General features: G+C 42.5%; 1 protein-coding gene across 2 annotated transcripts in view; it reads left to right on the top strand.

Annotated features, from left to right (window-relative positions):
- The first annotated feature begins 3,642 nt into the window (after positions 1–3,642).
- Positions 3,643–27,006, top strand: part of LMNB1 (lamin B1) — a 53,305-nt gene continuing 29,941 nt past the window's right edge. For both annotated transcript variants that reach the window (XM_086410537.1, XM_086410536.1), the window contains exon 1: positions 3,643–4,360. In XM_086410537.1, coding sequence (XP_086266663.1) covers positions 4,002–4,360 — 359 coding nt within the window. In that variant the 5' untranslated portion in view covers positions 3,643–4,001. The remainder of the gene's footprint in view (positions 4,361–27,006) is intronic.

Here is a 27,006-nt window from a genome sequence, read left to right as displayed (position 1 = left end):
ATCCCTAGCTACCCCATGTGTTTACACTGTATACTCAGCTATCTGCCAGCTGTCACCACCCTCTCCTGGGACAAAATTGGATTACTGCTAGCTTTCAGTCTCTCCTTTTCTTCTCCCTTCCTTCCCACCCTCATCCTAGTCTGGGTCCCTTCTGCCCAGCTATGATAGGTATCCTATATTTATCTGTCCCAGATCCACATAACGTACAAAAAAAGGAAGGCAAAGGTCTAATTCTCTGTATGTGGTGAGGTAGCTGTGTGCTGTGGCAGGGGTTTTACAGAGATAAAGGATGCCCTGAGAAGTTGAAGTTTGGTGGCGATGTATATGGCTAACCACTAAAGACGCTTACTCCTTGGAAGAAAAGTTATGACCAACCTAGGTAGCATACTGAAAAGCAGAGACATTACTTTGCCAACAAAAGTCTGTCTAGTCAAGGCTATGGTTTTTCCAGTGGGCATGTATGGATGTGAGAGTTGGACTGTGAAGAAGGCTGAGTGCCGAAGAATTGATGCTTTTAAACTGTGGTGTTGGAGAAGACTCTTGAGAGTCCCTTGGACTGCAAGGAGATCCAACCAGTCCATTCTGAAGGAGATCAGCCCCGGGGTTTCTTTGGAAGGAATGATGCTAAAGCTGAAACTCCAGTACTTTGGCCACCTGATGCGAAGAGTTGATTCATTGGAAAAGAGTCTGATGCTGGGAGGGATTGGGGGCAGGAGGAGAAGGGGACGACAGAGGATGAGATGGCTGGATGACGTCACTGACTCGATGGACGTGAGTCTGAGTGAACTCCGGGAGTTGGTGATGGACAGGGAGGCCTGGCGTGCTGCGATTCATGGGGTTGCAAAGAGTCAGACACGACTGAGCGACTGATCTGAGTCAGAACATGTGCACTAACAAGTAAAGGTTCACAGAAAAAAATCAGGCAGAATATTTGAAATCATGGCTGTTCTTGTCACCATATAGTATTTACTTCTCATTTACTGGGAAAAACGTTGGAGGTAATGGGATTGCAGGAAATGCTTAAAAGAAGAGGGCTGGACACATTTAGTATGAAAGATCAGGGAAGAAACAACTCTTACTCCAAGTATGGAGTAGGCATGGGAAAAGCCAAGAGAATAAGTAAGGAATGTGTACATTTGGTAAAGTGCCTGATCAAATGTTTGCACAATTAACTAATTCTAAAGCTAAAATTTCATTGTTTTCATTGCTTTTGATTGGAGACACAGGATAACTATTAGTAAGGATTACTATTTAGCCATCCCATATTATGTCTAAACACTACACATATTACTTAATGTTACTTTAATTATTGCAAACCCCTGCTAGGTAGGAATCATCTACATTTTCCTATGAGGAAACCAAGGAATAATTTCCATACAGTTAACACTGCTATCAACAGCAAAACCTTAACTGTCTGACTCCAGGGTATGTATTATTTCAGCTAATAGGATATAATCTGTTTCCTAAGCCAATGAGACTGAGGAATTCCCAAATTTTCAAGAGACAGCTTAAAAGCATTGAGAGCAGTAAAGACCATGCCTGAAATCACATTCAATCTTGAAACTTCAAAAATGGGAAGAAAATAATTTTTTAAAATTTCCATTTTTTTTTAACGGCTGAGGTGTTAAAGGAAGGTATGGAGTGAAAGTCAAGTCATCAGTGGGAAAGGGCCCCAAGGAGAATGGATTTACATTGCAATCCAGATTCTACCATCTTGGGCCCAGTATTCACCTTCTGTAGGCCTCATTTCTTATAAATAACCTAGACTTTCAAGATCCTTTTATTAAAATTATTTTAATACTCATTTATAAACTCCTAACACCAACTTTAAACTAGAACCTTTTCAATTTTTTTAATTATCAAGGAGGTTAAGTAAGGAAGTATTTTAGATAACAGGGCAGGAAACAGAACCACTAATAAGGAGAGTGTTGTCACTCAGAGTGCCAGGAAATTGACAGATGATACTCAGCCTGGTGCCCTTGACTAATTCTTATGTATATGACTTGATTAATACTTAAAGAACATTCTAGTCTTCATTCCTGCTATTATTAAGGTAACTAACCAGTAATTTGGGGGGCTTCCCACGTGGCAGGCACAGTGGTAAAGAATCCGCCTGCTAATGCAGGAGACAAGAGTTTGATCTCTGGGTGGGAAAGATCCCCTGGAGTAGAAAATGGGAAAGTCCTCCAGTATTCTTGCCTGGAAAATTCCACGGACAGAGGAGCCTGGCGGACTGCAGTCCATGGGGTCGCAAAGAGTCTGACACGATTGAGCGACTTCGCACAACCTGTAATTACTCTACAGATACGTCTCTAAAGGGTTATGAGATGGCCTTCTAGGTTATAGCGGAACCGCCTGGGTTCAAATACTATATAGTCGCCTGCCAGGAGATTGTAGGGAAATTCAAGTATTAAGTGGAGACATTTTCAAATGCAAAGAATCTAGTTTCTGTACCACATAATGTCTGGACCGATAATCCACGAAAAGCCCAGGACAGGGGACATAGCAAATTTCAATAAACGTTAAACATGAAAGTTTAAAACTCTCAAAGGGATTAATGGACGTTCTGTTAGAACTGTGGTCAACAGTTTAGGGGCTCCCCTTTTAAGGCAAAAAGTACTTATATTTTCACAAGTTTAGATTTCGATGCATTGGATTTTACTGAAGCGTGAGCATGAACAGCTTGTGTTAAATACTTCAGATCAGATCAGATCAGTCGCTCAGTCGTGTCCGACTCTTTGCGACCTCATGAATCGCAGCACGCCAGGCCTCCCTGTCCATCACCAACTCCCGGAGTTCACTCAGACTCACTCAGTTAAATACTTAGTAACGTGTTAATCATATCACATGTGAGGTTTTGATTTTATAAGGCCCTAAGTTGTTAAGAAATGAAACGGAACAGGGACCGCCTGTCAGCACTTCTTCTTCGGTTTTTATCTTGTCTTCAAGACGCACGTGTGTCAATTTGATGGGAAGGTGTTCAGATACGTTTTCCACTGAGAAAAGCACAGGTTTGCACTTGGAACCCGCACGCGAGTCGTCAGCGCCCATTACGTAACTCCACCGCGGTCCGGCCTCAAGACCGTTTTCCGAACCTTCTTCGCGGGGCGGGATAAGGTTACAACGCCCGCGGTCATCCCAGCCTCTGCGAGTTCTGTGTGTGGCTATTAGAAACGTTTACTTTTGAATTTCCCTGAACTGCCGGGTGTGGGTGGTGGCACGGACCCGCCCCGGAAACCTCTAGGCCCCTTCCCGCCATCCGCTGGCCCTGCCCCGCCAGGGGGTCCCCGCGGGGTGGTGGGAAGGCCCGGCCAGCGCTGGGCCCAGGGCCGCGGCGCGAGAAGTCCCCGTTGCCCCTCCCTGCCGCCCTCGGCCCTTTCCCCAGCCACGCCCAGCCAGGCGCGCGGAGCCGACGGTTGCCTGAGGGCCCGATTTTGAATTTACAGGCCCGGCCCCCGAGCTGCGGACTCCTCGTTGGCCAGCAACGGTCACGTGGCGATGCCGGAGCGCGCCGGCCATCTTGGGGAGGGAGCGCGGCGCCGCCGCCCCCGCCACCTCCGCCCCCCGCGGCTCGCAGCCAGCCCGCTCCTCCGCCCTCCTCCCCCCGCCCGCGGCTCTGCGCCGCCTGAGAGGAAACAAAGTGCTGCGGGCGGGAGACTCGGCGGTGGCGGCGGCGCGCGGACTCTGCTCGGCCCTTTCGGGCACCCTCGTCCCGTATTTCCCGAGCGTGTGTGTGTGTGTGCGCGCGTGTGTGTCTGTGATTGTTTTTTTTTTACAAAGGGCGTTTTATGTTTGATTGATTCGCGGTCCTCCCCCTTTGCCCTTTGTGTTGTAACCCGTCTCCCGCCACCCCCTAGTCCTCTGTCTTTCCTCCCCACGGCGGCCTCTCCGCGAGCGCGGGTCGCCGGTTCGTGCCTTCCTTCCCGCTTCGCCTTCTGCAGCCCCCTCCGTGTCCCGGCGCTGCCCGCGGCCTCCGCGCTCCGCTCTCCCCGCCGATCGCCATGGCGACAGCGACCCCCGTGCCGCCGCGGAGCGGCAGTCGCGCCGGCGGCCCCGCCACGCCGCTGAGCCCCACGCGGCTGTCGCGACTCCAAGAGAAGGAAGAGCTGCGCGAGCTCAACGATCGGCTGGCCGTGTACATCGACAAGGTGCGCAGTCTGGAGACGGAGAACAGCGCGCTGCAGCTGCAGGTGACGGAGCGTGAGGAGGTGCGCGGCCGCGAGCTTACCGGCCTCAAGGCGCTCTACGAGACCGAGCTGGCCGACGCGCGACGCGCGCTCGACGACACGGCCCGCGAGCGCGCGAAGCTGCAGATCGAGCTGGGCAAGTTTAAGGCCGAGCACGACCAGCTGCTCCTCAAGTGAGTGCTCTCCTGGCGGCCGCTGTACCTCACACACGGACCGGGGGGTGCAGCTCGGGCGGGAGGCGAGGGCCGGCGTGCCCACGCCCTTCGGAACGGGCAGGGTCTCGGTCTCCAAGAAGAAAGAATCTAGTGTTTTTCATTCTGGGCAAAAGCGCAGAGCCCTCAAGCAGTAGTGATAGTGGGACGGGGATGCACATTTCCCGATCTTGGATTCCTAGTAGGACCCGGCGGCGTGCGTGCGTGGGCCCGCCAACGACGAGCGCCCGGCTTGGGGATTTGGACCGTAAGATCCAGAAGGCTTTTCCGCCCCGGGACTCGGCGGGCGCCAGGTGCGGGGAGGTGGCGTCAGGGCGCGCGCTTCAATGCGCGCCCCGGTTTCCGGCCAGGCCGGAGACAAAGCGTCTGGTGGGTTTGCGGTGCAGAAATGGCTGTCTGGGGAGATCCCGCTGCCCGCTTGGAGAATGAATGAGCTCTGCGCGGGCCGAGAGAGAGGAAGGGGAGGGACCTGCCTCCGGCGTCCCGGTCTCCCGGGGGTGGGACCCGCTTTGGCGCGCTTAGTCTTGGCCCTGTGACATTTTGCGCTCGTTCTGCGCCTGCCTTGCGCACGGAGGGAGGGGAGGAGTCTGAACCGCGCGCCACTGTCTGCTTCTGGCAAGTTGGGTTTTTCAAGCTGGTTAGCTTTGGGGAAAGGTGTCCTTTCTGTGGAGACAGAAGCGGGTCCTTGGATGCTTTGCACAGGACTTCGCAAACTGGGTTCTTGTCTGTGTGGCTACTGCTCTCCGATCGCCGGACCACCTACTCGCCCCCCGGCAACAGTCCTCTCGCCTAACTTTTGCATCGCCAAGCAATAGTCACTTGATTTTTCGAATGTAAGATAGACCTAGCACAGTCCCCTCAACTGTCGTGTTGACAGGCCAGAGCAGATGAAAGGGGTGTTGTATAAATGTGGAGAGTTGTGGTGAGGGAGTTTGTAGTTGTTGCTGTTTAATCGCTAACTCGTGTCGGACTCTTCTGCGAGCCGGTGGACTGTAGCCCGTCGGGCTCCTCTGTCCATGGGATTTCCCAGGGGCAAGAATACTGGAGTGGGTTGCTGTTTCTTTCTCCAGGGGATCTTCTCAATCCAGGGATCGAACGAAGGAAAGCTTGGAATTAATTCTCGTAAGAGAGTGTGAATTATCAGTCCAGGGCACAGAGATAAACTTTGCTGATCCTACCTTGCCTTTGTGAGGCAAAAAATAATGGCATAATTATCACCAGTAGGCAGTTAGTGTTGATGTCACGCTTTAGAGTATTACTGTTTGCCACCAGAATTCCGTTGGTCTCCATCCCCTCTTGCCAATTGAAATTTCTGGAGATACCTGGTTCTGACTTTTACTTTGTGTTCCCCTGAGTGTCTTTCTGTCTCCATCCATGTAAATATCCCTGTCTGGGTCCCTGTGGTTTTGTATATGTGAATTTCAACTTCCCCTATGTTAGATATTTGAAAAACGGTTCAGAAAGAGTACGTACACTTGGTAAAACTAAAATCCTATATAGATTGGCTTATAGTGATAAATGATGTCTCCTGACTCTTTGCAGGAGACAAATCACATTTAGCTCTTTTTGTTTTTATTTCTTTGAATATTTAGTTCCACAAAATAAAAATAATAAGCTGGTACTTCCTGGGCAGTCCAGGGGTTAAGATCCTGCTGAATATGGCAGAATGCATGGGGCACACATGGGTTCCATCCTCGGTGGGAGATGGTCTGGTAACTATTATCCCCGCTTGCCTCTCGGCCAAAAAAAAAAAAAACAAAAAAAACTTGTATTTCTGTTTCCTGGATTTTTCATCCTTTGGAGTCAGCTTTTGAAATGGGTCAGTAATCTCACTGCTGCCCCCCTCTTCCTCCAAATTTGTTGTTACTGAATTTCTTATCTTGGATGCTATTGCTTATGTGATTCACCAGTATCATATGTACCACTAAGAAAAAAGAAATTTCAGGGCCAAATATGTAGGACATATCCTGTTGTACCCATCCTGGTTTCAGGGATGTTAACTGTGACACAGATCAAGTATCTGTTATGTGCCAGTCACTGTTTTATGTGGAGGATACAGGGATTAAAAAAAAAAAAGTTACTGCTCTTATGTTAATGTAGGGGAGATACTCAGCAAGTAAGTAAGAATTGTGTTTCATATAATCTGAAACATTTTTGGTGCTTTTATTATCTTTCCAGAAGGCATCCACCTGGAAGGTTTTTTTTACGTAGTAACAAGACTGCCACCTGGCTGACTGTAGTGGTAGAAGGCTCTGCATGGATTGTAAAATGCATGCTGGTTTCAGCAAGATGAGAAAGTGAAGAATATGTGTATCATTAGTAGAATCAATGAAATCAGTGTATGTGATATAATGCTAGGGTAACAGATACTCAGTTCAGTTCAGTTCAGTCGCTCAGTCGTGTCCAACTCTTCGAGACCCATTGAATCGCAGCACGCCAGGCCTCCCTGTCCATCACCAACTCTCAGAGTTCACTCAGACTCACGTCCATCGAGTCGGTGATGCCATCCAGCCATCTCATCCTCTGTCATCCCCTTCTCCTCCTGCCCCCAATCCCTCCCAGCATCAGAGTCTTTTCCAATGAGTCAACTCTTCGCATGAGGTGGCCAAACAGATACTGCTGCTGCTGCTGCTGCTAAGTCGCTTTAGTTGTGTCCGACTCTGTGAGACCCCATAGACGGCAGCCCACCAGGCTCCCCCGTCCCTGGGATTCTCCAGGCAAGAACACTGGAGTGGGTTGCCATTTCTTTCTCCAATGCAGGAAAGTGAAAAGTGAAAGTGAAGTCGCTCAGTCGTGTCTGACTCCTAGCGACCTCATGGACTGCAGCCCACCAGGCCCCTCTGTCCATAGGATTTTCCAAGCAAGGGTACTGGAGTGGGGTGCCATTGCCTTCTCCGCTGAGGACTTGACAACTGAAAACAGTATTTTAGATGTCTACTGGGATTTGGTAGAAAAATTGCTTGATATATATCTATTGTATATTTATATATGTAGAGCCTATGCATATATTTTTTTTGTCAGAGTCAGATATATTTTCTTTTTTAGTAAGTATCAACTCAAAACATGCCACATTTTACTTTGATATTTCAATCCTTTTGTTCTTAAATAAATAGCCTTCCATCTTTCTTGCTGATTAAAGAGAAATTTTCCTTTAGTGTATCTTCAGATGTTTTGAAGATACCTAGTTATGATATCTGGAGAAGGCAATGGCACCCCACTCCAGTACTCTTGCCTGGAAAATCCCATGGATGGAGGAGCCTGGTAGTCTGCAGTCCATGGGGTCCCTAAGAGTCGGACACGACTGAGCGACTTCACTTTCACTTTTCACTTTCATGCATTGGAGAAGGAAATGGCAACCCACTCCAGTGTTCTTGCCTGGAGAATCCCAGGGATGGGGGAGCCTGGTGGGCTGCTGTCTATGGGGTCGCACAGAGTCGGACATGACTGAAGCGACTTAGCAGCAGCAGCAGTTATAATATTTATTATGCGAGGCTACTTCCTTTCCCTGCTCCTAAGACATGGTGTGCAACTAACAGACTAATATACCTGATTTAGATCCAGTTTCCTCCTGTGTCACATATTTTTGGTTCCTTGGTTCCTTCATGCATTTTGCTGGGAGAAGCTTTAAGTTACTTATTCAGAAAAGATGGCAAGAGTTAAACTTTCCAAGTCTTGTACGTCTGAAAATAACTAATTTTTGTCTCATGCGTGATTGATAGTTGGGCTAGGTATAAAATTGCACTTCAGAATTTTTCCTCACAGCTTGGAAGGTATCATACTGACCCATTGTCTTCTAGCCCCCAGTTGTTACTGTCTATCTAATGCCAGTCACAGTATTTTTTTTTTTTTTTTTGGTAATTGCTTTTGATTTTCTTTTCCTCTCTGAAAGCTTTGGGATTTTCTTTTATCCTGGTTTTCTGGGATTGCATGGTGATAGGTCTTAGATATGTATATCCTCTTATGCATTGTAGTTGTTATGCATCTTTTCTATTTCAAGGCTTGATCTTTATTTAGCTCTGGGACCTTTATTCCATATGTTTTTTGAGTTCTATTTTCTTAGTTCTCTCTTGTTAGAATGTTGAAGTCTTGGGTATCTTGTTTTCTCATAATCATTTTTTTGTTCTGGAGATCACTTTGCTTTTCTCTAGCTCGGTAGTGACATTTTAAAGGCAGAGTCATACTTTTAATTCCAAGAAATCTTTATACAGATATTTCTCTGTATTCAACTTGTATCTGTTTAAAGATGTATTATTTTCTTTTATCTGTCTGAGGGTAATATTTAGTTTTCTTTTTAAAATTCTCTTCTGCTCATTGGATTATCTGTTTTTCTTCCCTGGTTACTTGTTCTTTTGTTTCGGTTGGTTTTTTTTTTCCCCCTACTAATTTTTGTCAATTGCTGATCCCTGGTAGTCTACATTTTCAAGTGAAGGACTAGGTAATGCTTTAAAATGAATGTTGGATTGTTTAGGTAGCTCCTTCGTACTTTTCTGAGTGAAAGAGCAAATTAGGACTTCTTTATATATGAATGGAATGTACTCTTGGCCCACTTGTTGGAAAGCCTGCATTTATGTTAAGGTGTGCCCAAGAGGGTGAGGTGCAAAGCTGTTTCATGGGTTAATCATCATTTTAATTCTGCTTCACTTTCTCTTGTAGCCTTTGTGTGCATGATCTGTGATAGGTACATTTATCTACATTTCATCTACTAGAAATTTGTTGAAATGTTTGCTAATGAGCCCTTTTCTGTTCACTTTGATCCTGTGGGTTTATTTGTTGTTAACTGCTTTTTTGGTCAAGAGTATAGTGGGGAGATCAATGCATGGAAGTCTTGGAAATCATTTAATTTTGAGCAATGTAATTGAAGTATAATTTGTAGGATGACAAAGAAGTAATGTTTTATTATCTGGGTCCATTGAACTCTTTTATTTATGAATAATTTTCTCTAACTTATTTGGAGTCAGTCTTTGTAATTAGTCTTATCATTTGGGTGTATTTAGGTTAGGAAAACAACTCTCAAGAGAATTATACATTCAAAAATTACTTAGTTCCTTTTTGATTTTTAGCATTCTTTGTTTTAGTCTCACCTCTCCATGTGTGGGTCCCCAACCAGGGATGAACCCATGTGCCCTGCAGTGGAAACATGGAGTCTTGACCACTGGACTGCCAAGGAAGTCCAAAGACAGAAGAATTCTTGGAGATGCTTGTCCTGTTAGAAAGAATTTGACAACAGTTTCTGTGCAGGTGGTCTCTTGCATGGAAACTGATCTCATATCTAAGATACAGCTACTTTGATTCACTCCAAGAATCCCTTGGACTACAAAGAGATCCAACCAGTCCATCTTAAAGGAAATCAGTCCTGAATATTCATTGGAAGGAGTGATTGGCCACCTGATGTGAAGAACTGATTCATTGGAAAAGACCCTGATGCTGGGAAAGATTGAAGGCGGGAGGAGAAGGGAACGACAAGAGGATAAGATGGTTGGATGGCATCACTGACACGATGGACATGAGTTTGAGTAGGCTCCGGGAGTCGGTGATGGACAGGGAAGCCTGGCGTGCTGCAGTCCATGGAGTTGCCAAGAGTCGGACACGACTGAGCTACCAAACTGAACTTAAAGCCTAATTATTTAGTATGTTTCATTGGAAGGTTTTTGGGGAACACTTGGAAAAAATGATGATGCATACCATCAATCAACACTTTAAACAAAAAATAAAAAATGGATTTAATTGAGAATTTCAGTATTAGCTAATTATGCAGAAAAACTAAATATAAGAGATAATAATGTTGAATGATTGTTTAGTAACTAATTACATGGATACATACTTTTTTTTCCTTCAGTGGTATAAGTCCACAGTCTTTCATGTAAAACTCACATGGCCACATGTATTTGGAATTAAAAGCAATTCCAAATGTAAGAAGGTAATAGGCATGTACTGTATATGACACCCCCAGTGGGGTCTGGGGTAGCACTCTGTGAAATAGATATTTCTGCAAGGAAAGATATTAATAGTCACAGTAAGTGGAGAAAAATGTCTAAAAATAGCCTCATATCCATTCAGGTCAAATTTTGTCACCAAATGAATTAATGAAAACGTAAGCGTTAGAGCTCTGGACTTACGTATAGGAAAGGAATGAATTATGTTTTTTAATTGACTGCTTAGTAACTTCACTTGGCTTATCAGGTTCTAGAAGTTGTACTCTATTCGTCAAACACAAATTTGATTGATTGATTCATAGTAGATATTCAAACTTGATGCAAAATTAACTCTATAGTGATTTTCTCTTTTTTCAGAATTATGAATAATTAGGAAAGTGGAAATGCGAGCTCAGTTCAGTTCAGTCGCTCAGTCATATCCGAGTCTTTGCGACCCCATGAATAGCAGCACGCCAGGCCTCCCTGTCCATCACCAACTCCTGGAGTTCACCCAGACTCATGTCCATTGAGTTGGTGATGGCATCTAACCATCTCATCCTCTGTCGTCCCCTTCTCCTGCTTTCGGTCTTTCCCAACATCAGGGTCTTTTCAAATGAGTCAGCTTGTCACATCAGGTGGCCAAAATATTGGAGTTTCAGCTTCAACATCAGTCCTTCCAATGAACACCGAGGACTGATTTCCTTTGGGATGGACTGGTTGGATCTCCTTGCAGTCCAAGGGACTCTAAAGAGTTTTCCAACACCACAGTTCAAAAGCATCAATTCTTCTGCGCTCAGCTTTCTCACTGGAATGTAACTAATACAATGGATGCTGTAGGATTGTTTGAGATGCTGAGCAAGTCAACTTACATTTCTTCATTTAAAAAAAAATTTAAAAGGATATCCCAGGAAACTTAGTTTAGTATATTATAGATATTAGGCTTCAAAGCCAGCGTTTTTTCATATTAATCTTTGAGGTACTGGACAAATGTTTTGTTAAAGTGGAATTTCATATCTTTTCAAAAGTTGGTGCTTTTTAAATATAATTTTGTGAAAAGAATGTCTTTTCTCCAAACAGAATAAAGTTTAATGTTGGTTGTATTTTTTCATGCTGCATATGCATCTGAAAATATGTAGGCTTCCTACTTCCATCCCCAAGCAAATTTTGAGTGGGATAGGTTTCAGGTTGAGGGGATCAAGCCTACATAGTATATTCCTTCAGGAAAATGACATTCTTCTGACTTTTGCTTTGTCAGTACATTAGTAGGGAAACTTCTGTTGGAAAATTTGGATTTGTGTGTCTTCATTAAAAATTGTGTGCAGGTGCTGATGTGCTACTTACAAGTATGATTGGGACACTTGTCAATCATGTGTCTCATGATAGCCTGAGATACAGTAGTACTTCTTACTTTTTGTGATTTGGGACAGGTAACTTCAGTTCTTTGAACCTTCATTTCCTCATCTGAATAATTGGGATAAGATGTAAGTAGTCGTTTTCTGAATCTCAGGAAGAATGAAGAAACTCAGACCTTTTTCTAGTATTTCATTTACTTGTCTTATATTAATGGGTGGGTTTTTAGCAGGATTGGCAATTCGAAGAAATTAGGAAGCATACTGAAATGCAATGTAAATCACATAAGCTATTTATTTTTCTCTTACTTTCCTCAGGGGAAAAGGAACTTACTATATATTGGACTTACTGTATATACTCATTCTGTTGACTTTATACATATTTTGGTCACAGAGAATAAAATTTAGGTGCATAGACTAAACAATCTTGCAGGTTGTTTTAATATTCATATTTTCTAGTTTTCAAATCTAAAATAATAAATGCAAATCTGCTCTAGGGACTTTTCTTTGTATGTAGTATAGTTAATTGAAAAAAAAAAACCTCCAAAAACCTTGATCTCATGTATTACTTGGTCTTCTGTTTATGTCCTGAATTTGCCCTGGTAGAAACAAGTTGCCAGTAACTCCCTAGCCTTAATATGAGAGGTATACAACTTCATGGTAAATATCACTTTAATTTTCAAGGGAAGAATGGGAAGGATTGCTGCCTAGAATTGGTATTAAAGTCTAGGCGACAGGTTCTAAGTAATGAAACCATCATGATGCTTCCTTCCCATGCTTTCAAAGGATGTTTGGTAAAGCAAGATAACTTTTGGAGTTGTTTATTTAAACTAGGAGGATGGACTAGGTATTCTTTTGGTGTACCCAGATTCAAGGAAGTAAACACACGGAATGAAAGATGAAGCTCTATAAAAACGTGCTCCGTGTTTTTCCCCTCCATACGCTCCACATGCTTGTTCTTTTCATTTGTCCAGATGACGTCACCACAGGTATTTTTGAATTAGGTATCTTTAGACTTTTATTGGAGAAGGCAATGGCACCCCACTCCAGTACTCTTGCCTGGAAAATCCCATGGATGGAGGAGCCTGGTGGGCTGCTGTCCATGGGGTCGCTAGGAGTCAGACACGACTGAGCGACTTCACTTTCACTTTTCACTTTCAAGCATTGGAGAAAGAAATGGCAACCCACTCCAGTGTTCTTGCCTGGAGAATCCCAGGGATGGGGGAGCCTGGTGGGCTGCCGTCTATGGGGTCACACAGAGTCGGACATGACTGAAGCGACTTAGCAGCAGCAGCAGCAGACTTTTATATCATCACTGAAGATGTATTTCTTGCACGCACAGTGAGAATGAGCCCTAAGTATCAATTGTGTGACAGGACCCCCTTTAACTGAAGTTGCCAGTTATTTCTGGGGTTCAGGGTTTCCTAATCGGAATTTTTAACTCTCTACCTCCCCCAGTATATCTTTCTGATAAAACGGTTTGTGCTTTGGCAGTTATTGTTGGGGAATTTATATATATATATGTATATATTTTGCTACACAAAAATTATATGTACTCTATGGAAAATAAATTTTCCTGTTTATATCCATATAATTAACAAAAATGGGTTCATGATAAATATTGATGCGTAACCTTCTTTCATGCTACACTGCTTTGTGAACTTCTTTACATGTCAGTACATGTGCTGTATCATCATTTTAAAGATACATCAACAGCCTTTAGGGTAGGATTAGTTTACTGTGACCAAGGATGTAGGTTTTGCAGTGGCTATATCTACCTAATTTCTGAGAGGTCATAGAGGGCCATGATTTATCTTCTCACTTGCTGACAGTGTAAGATTTTTTTTCCTCCTGGTTAACCTAAAAATGGTTAAATGTTAACTAATTTATTGGTTAAATGTTAACCACTGCATAAAGTAATTATAACTTTGCCAATTTTTGATTCCACTGACAGTATATGGGTGTACTTTTCTTGTTTCAGAGAATTTATTTTTAGTTCTGGGGGTTTCTTTTAGTTCTTGATCATTTTTATTATTACGGTCATGTTGCAAGCATAAAGGAGTAAAGATTCACATTTGGGTCACAGTCTTAGGTTTTTGCTGATGTCTTTGCTGTAGACCTGAATGAAAGTGAGACTATCCCTAGCTAGTATGTTTACTTTGTCCTTTTAAAATAAAATTTACCCTTTACTGCATTTGCATTTATTGCATTTATAGAATTACAGCATTTTTACTGCTAGGAGGAGACTTGGATCATCAGGTTTATCCAGCCCACTTGGTGGGTTCAGAAATTGAGACCTAGAGAGATTAGAATACATGTGCAAGATGCAGGACAAAAAGAGCTAATGTTTATTTTGTGCTTCTTGTGTTTGCCAGATACTGTGCTAGATGCTTTACAAATACTGTCTTTTAAGCCTTACGATAACCTTGTTCAAAGGATGAGGAAACTGGTGAAGTAACTGAGGCAGCTGTTTGAAATACTAAGGCGATATGCTAATACATATCCAGGCTTCCCTGGCGGCTCAGTTGTGAAGAATGTGCCTGCCAATGTAGGAGACACAGGTTGGATCCCTGGGTTGGGAAGATCCCCTGGAGGAGGAAATTGCAACCCACTCTAGTATTCTTGTCTGAGAAATCCCATGGACAGAGGAACTTGGTGGGCCACAGTCCATGGGGTCACAAAACATTCGGACATGACTTAGCGACTGAGCACATAAGCGCGTGCTAATGCGATGTAATCAGTGCTGTGATAGCAGTATCCTCATGCTGTGGGGGATGGGGCTGCCAACCACCCAGGGCAGAGTAGGAGCTTGTAAAGCTGCTGCTGAGGAGAATTGGGGGAGGCAGGGAAATCTGAGCTGAATGTTGAGATCTAAGTAGAATTGGGGGAGGCAGGGAAATCTGAGCTGAATGTTGAGATCTAAGTAGAATTGACTTCTAAATGGAAGACTTTAGAAGGGCAAACTCGAGCTGTATAGATGTATATAAAAACGAGGTGAGGGAGAATTTGACTTTAGGTAGTGAAGAGCCTCAAGAATTTCAGGCAGAAGACTGACATGATCAGTCTGCCTTTTGTGTGGAGGAAAAAAAGAGTAGAGGTAGAAATATTAGTATGAGCATGTGGGGTCATGGCTCCTGAACTGAGGTAGGAAGTGGGAAAGGGCAGAGGTGGATTGAAGAGGTACTGAGTGTGCGAGGTTAGGGAAATTGGAGTCTTGGGTGATGGCTTCCATGCATGGGCGCTTGGTGTGATGGAGTTGCTCTTAACAGAGACTGGCAGGAAAGGACCAGATGTGAAGCGTCCTACTCAGAATTAATGAGAAGTTAATGGTGTTAGTCAGTTAGTTGTTGCTAGATTGCTAGGTGGAGATGCCAGCAATTTGGAGGACTTCTCTGGAGCTCTGAGGAGAGACTTGATTGGAGATACAGTTTTTGGAGCCTGATATTGAGGGGTAAAGAGAGAGAAGGACAAAGTCAGACATGGAAAACGTCTACATGTGAGGATGAGGTAGAGGATGGAAAACCTACAGCTAAGATAATAAGTAATAGCAAGAGAATTAGGCCCAGACTTGAGTCATGGAACAAGGAGATTTACAAAGGAATGTTAGTGCAGTGCTGGTTTGATAAGGCCTAAAAAGTATCCATTGACTTTCCTTCATGGGAGCGTATTGTTGACTGAGAAGCATCTAATGCTAGTCAAAGGCCACTGACCATTATTAAGGAAGAAATGGGAATAAACACGTAGGTCACAAAGGCTGCTTGATGTGAAAGGAAGAAGACGTTCTTAGAGGTCGATTTAAAGTAGATTTTTACTTGATGTTTATGTAGCCAAACATTGGATAGGGTACCAGAACACTTATCCCTCTAAGATTCTGCACTAAAAAATGTGATTGTTTCACTGCCTTTGTCTAAGACACTTTTAAGTAGCTTCCAGGACTGGCTTCTAGAGTAAAGAGTAAACTCCTCAGTATCACCTAATAGATTGACATATAATTTAGCATCCAAACAGGGATACTTCTTTCTGTGTGTGAAAGAGAGAGCTATTGATAATTATGCTGGGACAACTGGTGCCCATGGAAATTGCCCTAGACAGACTTGGACATAATGGTCATTCTACCTAAATGTTCTGCCCTTCATGAGCTGGCTCCTGAGTGACTCGCTGGCTTCAGCTTATACCATACTTGGCTTTGCTCCCTCCCCTCCAAACATGAAGTTTTTTATTCAGTCCCATCTATGGAAGATGAAGAATTGAGTTTTCTCATTCTGTTCTTCATAATACAAATTTTTCTTCCTCTTTTCCTCCTAATAGTCATGCATTTTATTTTAGTTGAGATTAGCTTTAGGTCAGCTTTTGGTATATAAAGTATTAATGAATGGTGTTCTGCTGCAAATGCTCCTGGAGCACCATTTGCTCGTATGTGGGAAGCCTGGTGGGCTGCCGTCTCTGGGGTCGCACAGAGTCGGACATGACTGAAGCGACTTAGCAGCAGCAGCAGCAGCCTGGTAAATAGAGAAATGGTATAATTATAATTGGAGGTTGTATTGATTTCTATGTGACTTTTCCTAGTAAAGGAGAGTCAGAATATCAAGAGTAGAGTTCAGAGGAAAAGAATGCTCTGACTTCAATTCCATTTTAACAAAGTTAAGGATCTTGCACCCAGGATTCCCTCCCCCAGAGGTACTCTACCTTTGTTTTTATAGCCTTGGTTGTATTCAGTCTATTTCTGTCTCTAATGTCTCAGTTCCTGCAGATCAGCAAGGCCTCTCTGATGTTGTACATCTCTGAGATCTCTTGAGGCAGCTCTGGCCGCACTAAACTGACTGTTTGCATTGCCCAAACCATCTGTCTCCTGGGGTACTAATTATGTTACTCCTGGTGCGTTGGTTACATGGCTGTGTAACTTTTGAATGATTGGTTCCAACCTTATTTTCCCCATTCTCTTATTTTTAATGTGCAAGAGTTTTCAGAAACACATACTGTGTTACAGCAGAGAGGCCTATATTCTGTGAACATAATCCTCAACACAACTCAGTAGTGTTCTATAGTTTTCCTTTCCTGTACTGCTTTTCCTTTTGATTACCTATGAAAATAGTATTTTCCCCACTTACTTGTTGTTGCTGTTCAGTCACTAAGTTATGTCAGACTCTTTGTGAACCCATGAACTGCAGCACACCAGGCTTCTGTGTCCATGCATCACTATCTCCCTGAGTTTGCTCAAACTCATGTCCCTTGAGTCAGTGAAACCATTCAGCCATCTCATCCTCTGTGGCCCCTTCTCTTGCCCTTGATTTTTCATAGTATCAGGGTCTTTTCCAGTGAGTCAGCCTTTTCACATCAGGTGGCCAAAGTATTGGAGCCTCAGCTTCAGCACCAGCCTTTCCAATGAATATTCAGGGTTGATTTCCTTTAGGATTGACTGGTTTGATCTCCTTGCTGTCCAAGGGTCTCTCAGGAGTCTTCTCCAGCACCACAGTTCAAAAGCGTCTGTTCTTTGGCACTCAGCCTTCTTTATGGTCCATCTCTCACTTCCATACATGACTACTGGGAAAACATAGCTTCGACTATATGGACCTTTTTGGGCAAAGTGATGTCTTTGCTTTTTGAAACACTGTCTAGGTTTGACATAGCTATTCTTTCAAGGAATAAACGCCTTTTAATTTCGTGGCTGCAGTCACCGTCTGCAGTGATTTTGGAGCTCAAGAAAATGAAATCTGACACAGTTTCCGCATTTTCCCAATCTATTTGCTTTGAAGTGATAGGACCAGATGCCATGATCTTAGTTTTTTGAATGTTTGAGTTTTAAGCCAGCTTTTTCACTGTCCTCTTTCACCTTCATCAAGAGGCTCTTTAGTTTCTCTTCTTTTTCTGCCATATGGGTGGTGTCATCTGCATATCTGAGGTTGTTGCTATTTATCCCAGCAATCTTGATTCCAGCTTGTGATTCCTCTAGCCTGGCATTTTGCATGATGTACTCTGTATATAAGTTAAATAAGCAGGGTGACAGTATACAGCCCTGACGTACTCCTTTCCCAATTTGGAACCAGTCCATTGTTCCATGTCTGGTTCTAACTGTTGCTTCTTGTCCTGCATACCAGTTTCTCAGGAGGCAGGTAAGGTGGTTTGGTATTCTTATATCTTTAAGAATATTCCACAGTTTGTTGTGATCCACACAATCAAAGACTTTAGCATAGTCAATGAAGCAGAAGTAGATTTTTTTTTTTTGGAATTCCCTTGCTTTCCGGCCCTCCCCCCCAACTTATTTAGTTTTAATTATGAAGAAAGATGATATCAGTTGTTAAGACATCGAGTCAGTAGGAATCAGGAGGCTTTCTATTAGTTTTATCTTATTATAGAAATATAATTTGGCATCTGTGCTTTTTTCTTGTCTAGTTGCATTGCATAAGCATTGATACTTTGGGTGTAGAATTCTAAGTTGTAAAGAATATTGCCTCAGGATTTTGAAAGCATGCTCTACAGTTTTCTAGCTTTTGTTGTTACTAAGAAGTACTAATGACTGAAAAGTTAAAGAGTTTGTAGGACATATCCTTTTGTTTTGGAGTACTTGTGGAAGGTGATGACCATCTCAGCCACTGTCTGCCCGGAGGAGCTGGACATCTTGAATCTGAGGCTACTGGTCTTGAAGGGTCTCCTGTGGAGATGGGGGCCTCCTGTGGTTCACTCTGGAGTCATAAAATCTGATAGTGAACATATCAGGAGTATCCGTCTGCACAAACTCTCCTTGAGGTGGACATCTTGCCTGGGTCGCCATCACCAAGGCTTGGCCCCACTCAGCAGCCTGTAAGCTCTGACTCCTCAGGCCTAGCAAATAACCAGTGGGGCACACAGCCCCACCCATCAGCAGACAGGTTGCCCAAAGGCTTCCTAAGCCCACAGCTGTCTCTGGACACTTTAATATTGTTAAGCTGGCAATTCTCCCCAAACTGACCCACAGATTCAATGCAATCTCTTCTCAGGATCACATTTGTCTCTTTTGTAGAAATTGTCATGCTAAGCCTAAAATGTAAATGGAAATCCATGGTATCCAGAATAGCCAAAACAGTCTCAAAATTGGAGGAACGAGTTCCTGATTTCAAAATTACTATAGTAATGTATGTGGTGTTGACCGTGCTTGTCAGCAGAGAAATTGCCACAAATACTAGGAAGGTAGCCCCATGATACTTCCTTCTTTTATATTATGGATGTATGGCAACCCACTCCAGTGTTCTTGCCTGGAGAATCCCAGGGACGGGGGAGTCTGGTGGGCTGCCATCTATGGGGTCGCACAGAATCAGACACGACTGAAGTGACTTAGCAGCAGCAGCAGCAGCAGCAGCAAGAGTATATACTTTGCATCCAGAATCCTAGCTGCAAGAGATTCTGGCAAATGTAGTTTACAACTAGGAGGGTGGAATGGACATTGGGTGAGTCAGTTTACAGTGAGAGCTTTTCTCAAAGGTCTGATGACTGTTACATGTCCTTTATATTCAGAAGCAGGGCTCTAAAAGTGGGAAGCTGTATGCATGAATGGAGCTTCTTGACTAACCATCATTGTGTAACAGTGCAGTCATTTAGCTGGAAACACTAGTGTCAGTGTCTTCCAGTCTTCTGTCCTGGGTTTTGCCTGTACAGTGTGTTTTAAGTTGAGGGAGATCGAGAGGCAACATCAGCGTCTGTAAAAGTCCACTGGAATTCTGCCTTTTCAGTATGATAGTGCTGCCTTTGGCTGTTCAGGTGGCGCCAGGTCTGAGGTTCTGTTTTACTCCTCAGAGAGTAAACTTTCCCTTTTTCATCCTGGTGAATGAGGAGCCATTGGCCCAGGAACGTAGAGTATGGTCTGCTTAGCCTCTCAAATAGATTTTCATCTAGTCCTACTTCAGGTTACTGGGGTATCAACAGTATCTGCAGTATAAATTAGGTTATTTCTCACATAGCCCTGTGTCTGGCTTGAGATTTGGCCCTCTAGGGTTGGCTAAGCTCATTTTCACTCATCTGATTTTAGCTTCTAAAATTTTGTTCTTTCCTTGTCAGTTTGTTACTCAGTTGTTGTGTTTCTGGATGGGGTAATAGTGGAGCCATGTTTAATGTGCCATTTTTACTTGGAAGTTACATTATGTACTCTATCAGCACTGTGTACTTTTTTCTGTTTCTTAGGGATGTGGCTGATAGGTTTGATTTGTTAAGACAATTTTATGTGATTCATTGGTTCCCCTACTGGACTGGAATCTCTGTGCACAGGGATGGAGTCTGATTTTGCTTCTTCTTGTATCAGCACATTTCCTAGCACTCTCTAGGCTTCCCCAAAATAATTATTGACTTAGTAATAACCATTTTCAGAGAAGGCAATGGCACCCCACTCTAGTACTCTTGCCTGGAAAATCCCGTGGACGGAAGAGCCTGGTAGGCTGCAGTCCATGGGGTCGCTAAGAGTCAGACACGACTGAGCGACTTCACTTTCACTTTTCACTTTCATGCATTGGAGAAGGAAATGGCAACCCACTCCAGTGTTCTTGCCTGGAGAATCCCAGGGACGGGGGAGCCTGGTGGGCTGCCGTCTATGGGGTCACACAGAGTTGGACATGACTGAAGTGACTTAGCAGTAGCAGTATAACCATTTTTGTAGGAGACTATTTTCTCTTTAGATTGGGTTGTGCATAACCCATAGAGGAGCAGTGAAATAACTAATGATAGTAATTGTATAGCTGGATAAAATCTGGGTTTGAAAAGTGATTTTTCTGATGTGAAAAATGGCTGGTGACATAAAATCAGTCTCTTTCTGAGCACACTATATAAAATGATTATCCTCCCCTTTCTCTAACTCTTTATTCTGAATTATTTTTCTTTGAAATATTGATTATCCCTGCTGTATTTGTATTTGTGTCTCTCCCCAGTATAATGTTGGAGAAGGCAATGGCACCCCACTCCAGAACTCTTGTCTGGAATATCCCATGGATGGAGGAGCCTGGAAGGCTGCAGTCCATGGGGTTGCTAAGAGTCGGACACGACTGAGCGACTTCACTTTCGCTTTTCACTTTCATGCATTGGAGAAGGAAATGGCAACCCACTCCAGTGTTCTTGCCTGGAGAATCCCAGGGACAGGGGAGCCTGGCTGGCTGCTGTCTATGGGGTCGAGCAGTAGGACACGACTGAAGCGACTTAGCACTTAGCACCAGTATAATGTACCTTCCTTAAGATCAGGGACTCGATATGTTTTGTTCATTACTAGTTTCCACACACCCAGATCAGTGACCTAGCATAACAAAGTTGTGATTTTGGTTGTTTTTTCCCCCAGTAAGTCACTTTTTTGTTAGAACTTAAACTGTATTTGTCCATTCCTCTCTCTTGTGTCTCTTTATGTCAGTGTATTTCTTTTGTTCAGAGAAATTCTGTGGTCCAGTGTTGATCTTGCTTAATGTTTTTCCTAATTTTAATCTGATTGCAATTAGAGTTTACCTGATTTTGATTGGGTTGTTGCTAATCTGTTGACTGCTCAGTTTATTTATTTATGTTTATTTTTTGGCCACGCCACTTGGCTTGTGGGATCTTAGGTCCTGGACCAGGGATGGAACCCATGCCCGCTACGGTAGACGCATGGAGTCCTAACCACTGGACCACCAGAGAATTCCCAGGTTCTCAGTTTATTGAATGAGAAGCAGAATTTTATTACCACCAGAAATTATCCATTTTGGGTTTGTGCAGAAGCATCTTAGTCTTTTTGCTTGTGTCCGAGGATACCCTTATTAATGGAAATTGTGATCACATGACTTTGGTGACATGGTATATTAAATTATACTTAGTTTGTAATTAATTTTCCTTGGTAGAAATATTGTGGATCACATCCCTTCTCCCTTTGGAAGGGAAGATACTTTGAGGACAGTATTGAGGCTGATGAATGAATGTTGGGGCAGATGCATTTAATATGCAGTTTGAGTCTATTACTTTAGATAGATTACTCAGTTTCAGGACAGAAGGTTTTTGTTTGGGCATATTAATAACCTTTATCTTAAGCCCAAACACAGTTCTGTCTCAGTCTCTGTGGGGTCTCAGGGTCCTGGTGCGCAAAAGGTTTGAGCCCTCTGAGCGTTTCTGGCGGGTATGGGGTTTGATTCTAAATGCAATTTTGCCCCTCCTACCATCTTGCTGGGGTGTCTCCTTTGTTCTTGGACGTGGGGTATCCCCTCAGAGCCACTCTCCAGCCGCACAGCCGCCATGGAGCCTCCGCTCCAGCACCTACCATCTTGCTGGGCCTTCTCTGCCCTTGGATGTGGGGTATCTCCTCACAGTTGATCCCACGCCGACTCATTTGAAAAGACCCTGATGCTGGGAAAGATTGAAGGCAGGAGGAGAAGGGGACGACAGAGGATGACATGGTTGAGTGGCATCACCCACTCAATGGACATGAGTTTGAGTAAGCTCCGGGAGTTGGCGATGGCCAGGGAGGCCTGGCGTGCTGCAGTCTATGGGGTCGCAAAGAGTTGAACACAACTGAGCAACTGAACTGAACTGAAGCCCCAAATAAAGTTTATTTTTGCACTAAAAGTCTGAACCATGGCTACATAATATAGGGCATGTTGATTCTGAACTCTGGGATGAAAAGCGCCTTAGAAGCTGGATTATTTGATAGTCATTGAATAATTGCATTAGTGTTAAGCGGTGTTCAGCTGCCATCAGACAAGCTGTTAAGAAGAACCTTACTGTATATTAACACCAGAGCTCAAAGAGCTGGGCCTGATCAGCCTGACTCTCCATGTAGAGTGGGTCTATTTTGAGGGATTTAAAAAGCCTTTGTGGATATGATTGAAAATAATTTTATAAAGAATGGTTCTTGTTACCTGATTGAAGGTAAAAAACTAAATGACTTTTCCCTTTCATTCCCTGTAATTTGTTTTTCTAAGTAAGAGTGGTCCTGAAGTAAATGCTGGTGATGAGTGCTGAGTTAAGAAAGGTAGCTGGACACCTGCTGAGAAATCATTGGCGTGTTTTGTTTTTGTTGGTCTTTCATTTTCCTTCGTAGTCTCATTTCCATCTAGGAGATTAAAAATCAGGAACATTATTCAGTCTGAATTTGTTCAGTAGCTACTCTTAAATAAGATGAACCTGACAATCTGTAATAGCTTTTCAAAATCCAAGTAAGTAATCTGAGCAACCAGAGTTGCCTAGTATTTTGCTATGGAATATTATGAGTGGGGTTTAAAACATGCCTGAGAGTGGTTCCTTTCTGGTTTCTGTAAGCTGTTGTCTGACATGTGAAGGCAGTAATTTAAAAGACCCAATACTTGTATTTCTGTTTTTATCTTTAGAAACATGAGTGTTTCTTGCCTGTTCCCCGCCCCCCCGCCCCCACGATGTGTGGCTTTTAAAAATCAGAATTCTAAAGTCTATAATTATTACAGTTTGGATGTATTTTTTTCATAAGAATACACATCTTCAACAGATTTTATTAATTTAGCAAACATTTGTGTGTGTGTGTGCCTTAGTTGCTCAGTCGTGTCTGATTGTTTGCGACCTCATGGACTATAGCCCTCCAAGGCTCCTCTGTCCATGGGATTTTCCAGGTAAGAATACTGGAGTGGGTAGCCATTCCCTTCTCCAGGGCATCTTCCCAACCCAGGGATTAAACCCAGTTCTCTGTCATTGCAAGCAGACTCTTTACCATCTGAGCCACTAGGGAATCCCCTAGTTTTCTTGCCCTTATCTATTCTTGTATACTTGCAGTATAATAACCTTTGGTAAATTTCATGGAAATGCCATTTAATATCCAGAAAGTAATTTTGTATACCTTCTTCTAGTTATGTAACTATTCTATCAACTAAGAGACCATCTTACCATTTAGGTCTCTTATTTTGAATTGTTTAATGTAACACTTTGTTACTTATATTTCCATATATGAGAATCAATGAATAAGGACAAAAGTATTTGTGGAAAAATGGAAAATTAATGGCACTTGTGAAAGAAGGAAGCCAAACCCAAATGTATAAATCCTGTCCTAAAAATGAACATGGATTCTTCATTCATGGGTATGTAGTAGGTGGTTTAGAGAACCTGAATTCAGGGACTTTTGGGGTTGTGTTACTAGTCAAGCTAGAGAATTCATTCAGCTGAGCATTGTGCTGTATGTGTAAACTGACCGGTGAAATGTTAACGGAACGGCAGTAGGTTGCCAAGTGAAGTGAAGTCGCTCAGTCGCGTCCGACTCTTAGCGACCCCATGGACTGTAGCCTACCAGGCTCCTCTGTCCATGGGATTTTCCAGGCAAGAATACTGGAGTGGGTTGCCATTTCCTTCTCCAGGAGATCATCCCAACCCAGGGATTGAACCTGGGTCTCCCACATTATAGGCAGACGCTTTACTGTCTGAGCCACCAGGGAAGTTGCCAATACCTGACTAATTAAAGCTGTTCTGTAACAAGTTTCAGATCACGTTCTAGTATGTATTTGTCCCTCTAGTTCTGCTTAATTTCTGGTTCAGACTAATTCTTTATTCCCTATTTAAGTGGTCAACTTAATTTTTCAGGTTTTACAACTACAGTATGATTCATAATTTACTTTTAAGTCATTATTATATACATACTAGGTCTTACTAGTGATTTTCTGTGTGTTGTGGGTATGTGATGTGACTTTAGTTAGAATGTGCTCTACAGTTACTGCCTGCCAATGATGGATATCCCCTAGGAGCTCAGTTAAGCATTCGTTTTCCAGCAATTATGTAATTGGTTGCATTTTCTAATCTCCATTTATTTATTGGTGGGAGTAGTCTGGAATGGAGTCCACTTAAACAAATGAAGGCTACTGAGGGAGTGGGATACTTGTCATCCGAGGAGAAAAGGTAGTGCAGAGTCCTCAGCAAACAGACACAGAGTTTGAGAGCCAGGCAGCTCAGTGCCAAAGCCAGGGTTGAAATGCTGGTCCTAAAACTAGCCAAGTTCAAAGAGTTGGCAGGTTGAAAAACCAAGATGATTAAAGCAGTGGTTTTCTTGGTAGTCAGAGGTGGTCAGGAGTAATTCAGAAAGTAGCAGGTAATGAATTGTATTTAGGTTATTTAGTCCTACAAGCCTCAGGCGATATAAGAACAGGTCCCAGATTTAGGTACCAGGTTCTATTGGGAAGTCCATTATTGAAGTTATTATGTTTGTTTCTCTTGATCCACTGAGATGGAATAACAGTACTGTAAATGTAGCCTTTCCAGCTGATTATTTTTTTAATGGTCAGATATTTGATTAGACCTGGTTACTTGCTATGAATGAAATTCAAGCTTATTTAGTCCCTAAGTTGTGTCTGACTCTGCAACTCCACCGACTGCATCCTGTCAGGCTCCTCTGTCCAAGGGATTTCCCAGGCAAGAATATTGGAGTGGGTTGCTATTTCCTTCTCTATGACTGAAATTCAAGCTTACTTGAAATCAAAGTAATTTTGTTTGTTAAGGGAGGAGATTGTTATTTAGAGCGTTAGCTGTGTTTTATAAACCTTTTTTTGTTGTTGTTGCAATTTAAAGTTTTGGTTCTTAGGTAAACACCTCCAGTAAATGGGTGTGTTCTGACTTATACTCAGCATGTGCATGTATGAGAAAATCTTTGAATAAGCAGGTCAGTAACTGAAGAAATTCAGTTAGGAAGTACAGTCGCAGAAAAATGCCCACCGATGCCTTAAGTGATACTTCCTCGTAGCTTTGGATTCCTGTCTAAATTATTCTTTGTTCAGAGCATTGTCAGATGTTATTCTGTGCTTAGGTGAGGCATGCTCACATGTGTATATTATATGATGTCAGTTTTGCAGGTTTCTAGACTTTGACCCTGTGCTGGTAATTAGACCAAGACTTCCTGCATGATCTTTAAAAATAATTTTATTTATTTATTTTCGGCTGTGCTGGGTCTTCATTGCTGTGTGGACTTTTCTCTAGTTGTGGCGAGGAGGGGTTCTCTGTAGTTGCCATGTGCAAGCTTCTCACTGCAGTGACTTCTCTTTGTTGCGGAGCAGGGGCTTTAGGGCGCAGGCTTCAGTTGAGGTTCCTGGCCTTTAGAGCACTGGCTTAGTAGTTGTGGCGCAGGGGCTGTTGGCTCCATGGCATGTGGGATCTTCTCGGACCAGGGATCAAACCTATGTCTCCTGCATTGGCAGGTGAATTCTTTACTACTACTGAGCCACCAGGGAAGCCCCTCCTAATATTTACTGACTTAAATATTAGTCAGTGATGCAGAAGAATTTTGTAACTGTTAAGTAATTTTGAGTCAGTAGCTTTTGTAAATATTCTGCAATTCACTATAAAATATGATTGTGTTTTAAAATCCAATGTATTGCGCTATTTCTCCCTTCCAGCTCTGGTCATTTATATTGTGGGGTAAAGTAATGGCTCTTACACAAGTATTGATTCTTTTCTATGGTGTTCCTAGCTTTAGGACCCAGCACTTTTATGAATTAGGCATTTTTGTTTCAAATTAATGACTGTATGGGAAATTTTTTTTTTCTCCTACAGTTGATGTTTTCCCCCCGTCTTTCTAAACAAAGTCTTCAGGGAAAGACTGCCATCTTGTGGTTTTTAAAAATACAGAATTTAAGAAAAAAATATTCTTGTTATGTGACTGCTGAGATTTTATATGTGTATGTAGTTGTTTTATAATACCAAAATGAGTAAAAACTGAGTACTGTTAAATCTTCTCTTTACACTACCTTTGCTTATCCTTTGGATAGTTTTTTCTTAATTTTATTATGGTATTGATATAATAATATTTTAAGGATTTCTGTTAATTAAAGGTTCCTCTGTTGAGCCCACTCTCAAACATCAGTATTAGAAGTACTTCTCTATAATAGTAGTTTTAATTAAGAATATATATTGAGAGTTTTTATATTATTAAGACTTTTCCAATATGACCTATTAATGATAATGGAATTATTTGCATTAAAAAATACTGATCTTTATAATATAATTATTTGACAAACTATATCCTAAAGGAATCTTAATTTTATAATGTAGAACTCCATTTAATAAAAAGTGATAATTAGAAGTAAAATACACTTTCATTCTAGTTTCATTTTGGATAGTTATTAGTATAAACTGAAAAAATTATTTTCTTCAAAATACTAGGAAGGCCCTTATTTGTAGTTAAGGAAGTTTTAAAACCACCTCTTGTGTAAGAAATGGAAACTACTTGCAAGCTTGGGATCAGTTCTTAGGTAATGTCAAAGAAGTATCTATCAATATATATTAACAAGTCATAACTTTACTTTTTGAAGTAACTTTTCATTTATTTAAAATCTCATCATTTATCTTGATTTGTCTCCTGTATGTCTTGATTTTTAATATTCATTGTATTTAAAAATAGCAAGTTTTCATTTCTTCAGAAAAGTTTTAGTGA

The sequence above is a fragment of the Bos grunniens genome, chromosome 7 (assembly GCF_055505025.1).
Source record: "Bos grunniens cultivar Pamir isolate PY7600 chromosome 7, Bosgru_T2T1.0, whole genome shotgun sequence".
Taxonomy (NCBI): Eukaryota; Metazoa; Chordata; class Mammalia; order Artiodactyla; family Bovidae; genus Bos; species Bos grunniens.
The sequence above is the reverse complement of the archived record's forward strand: the minus strand, read 5'-3'. Positions and strand labels throughout refer to the sequence as shown.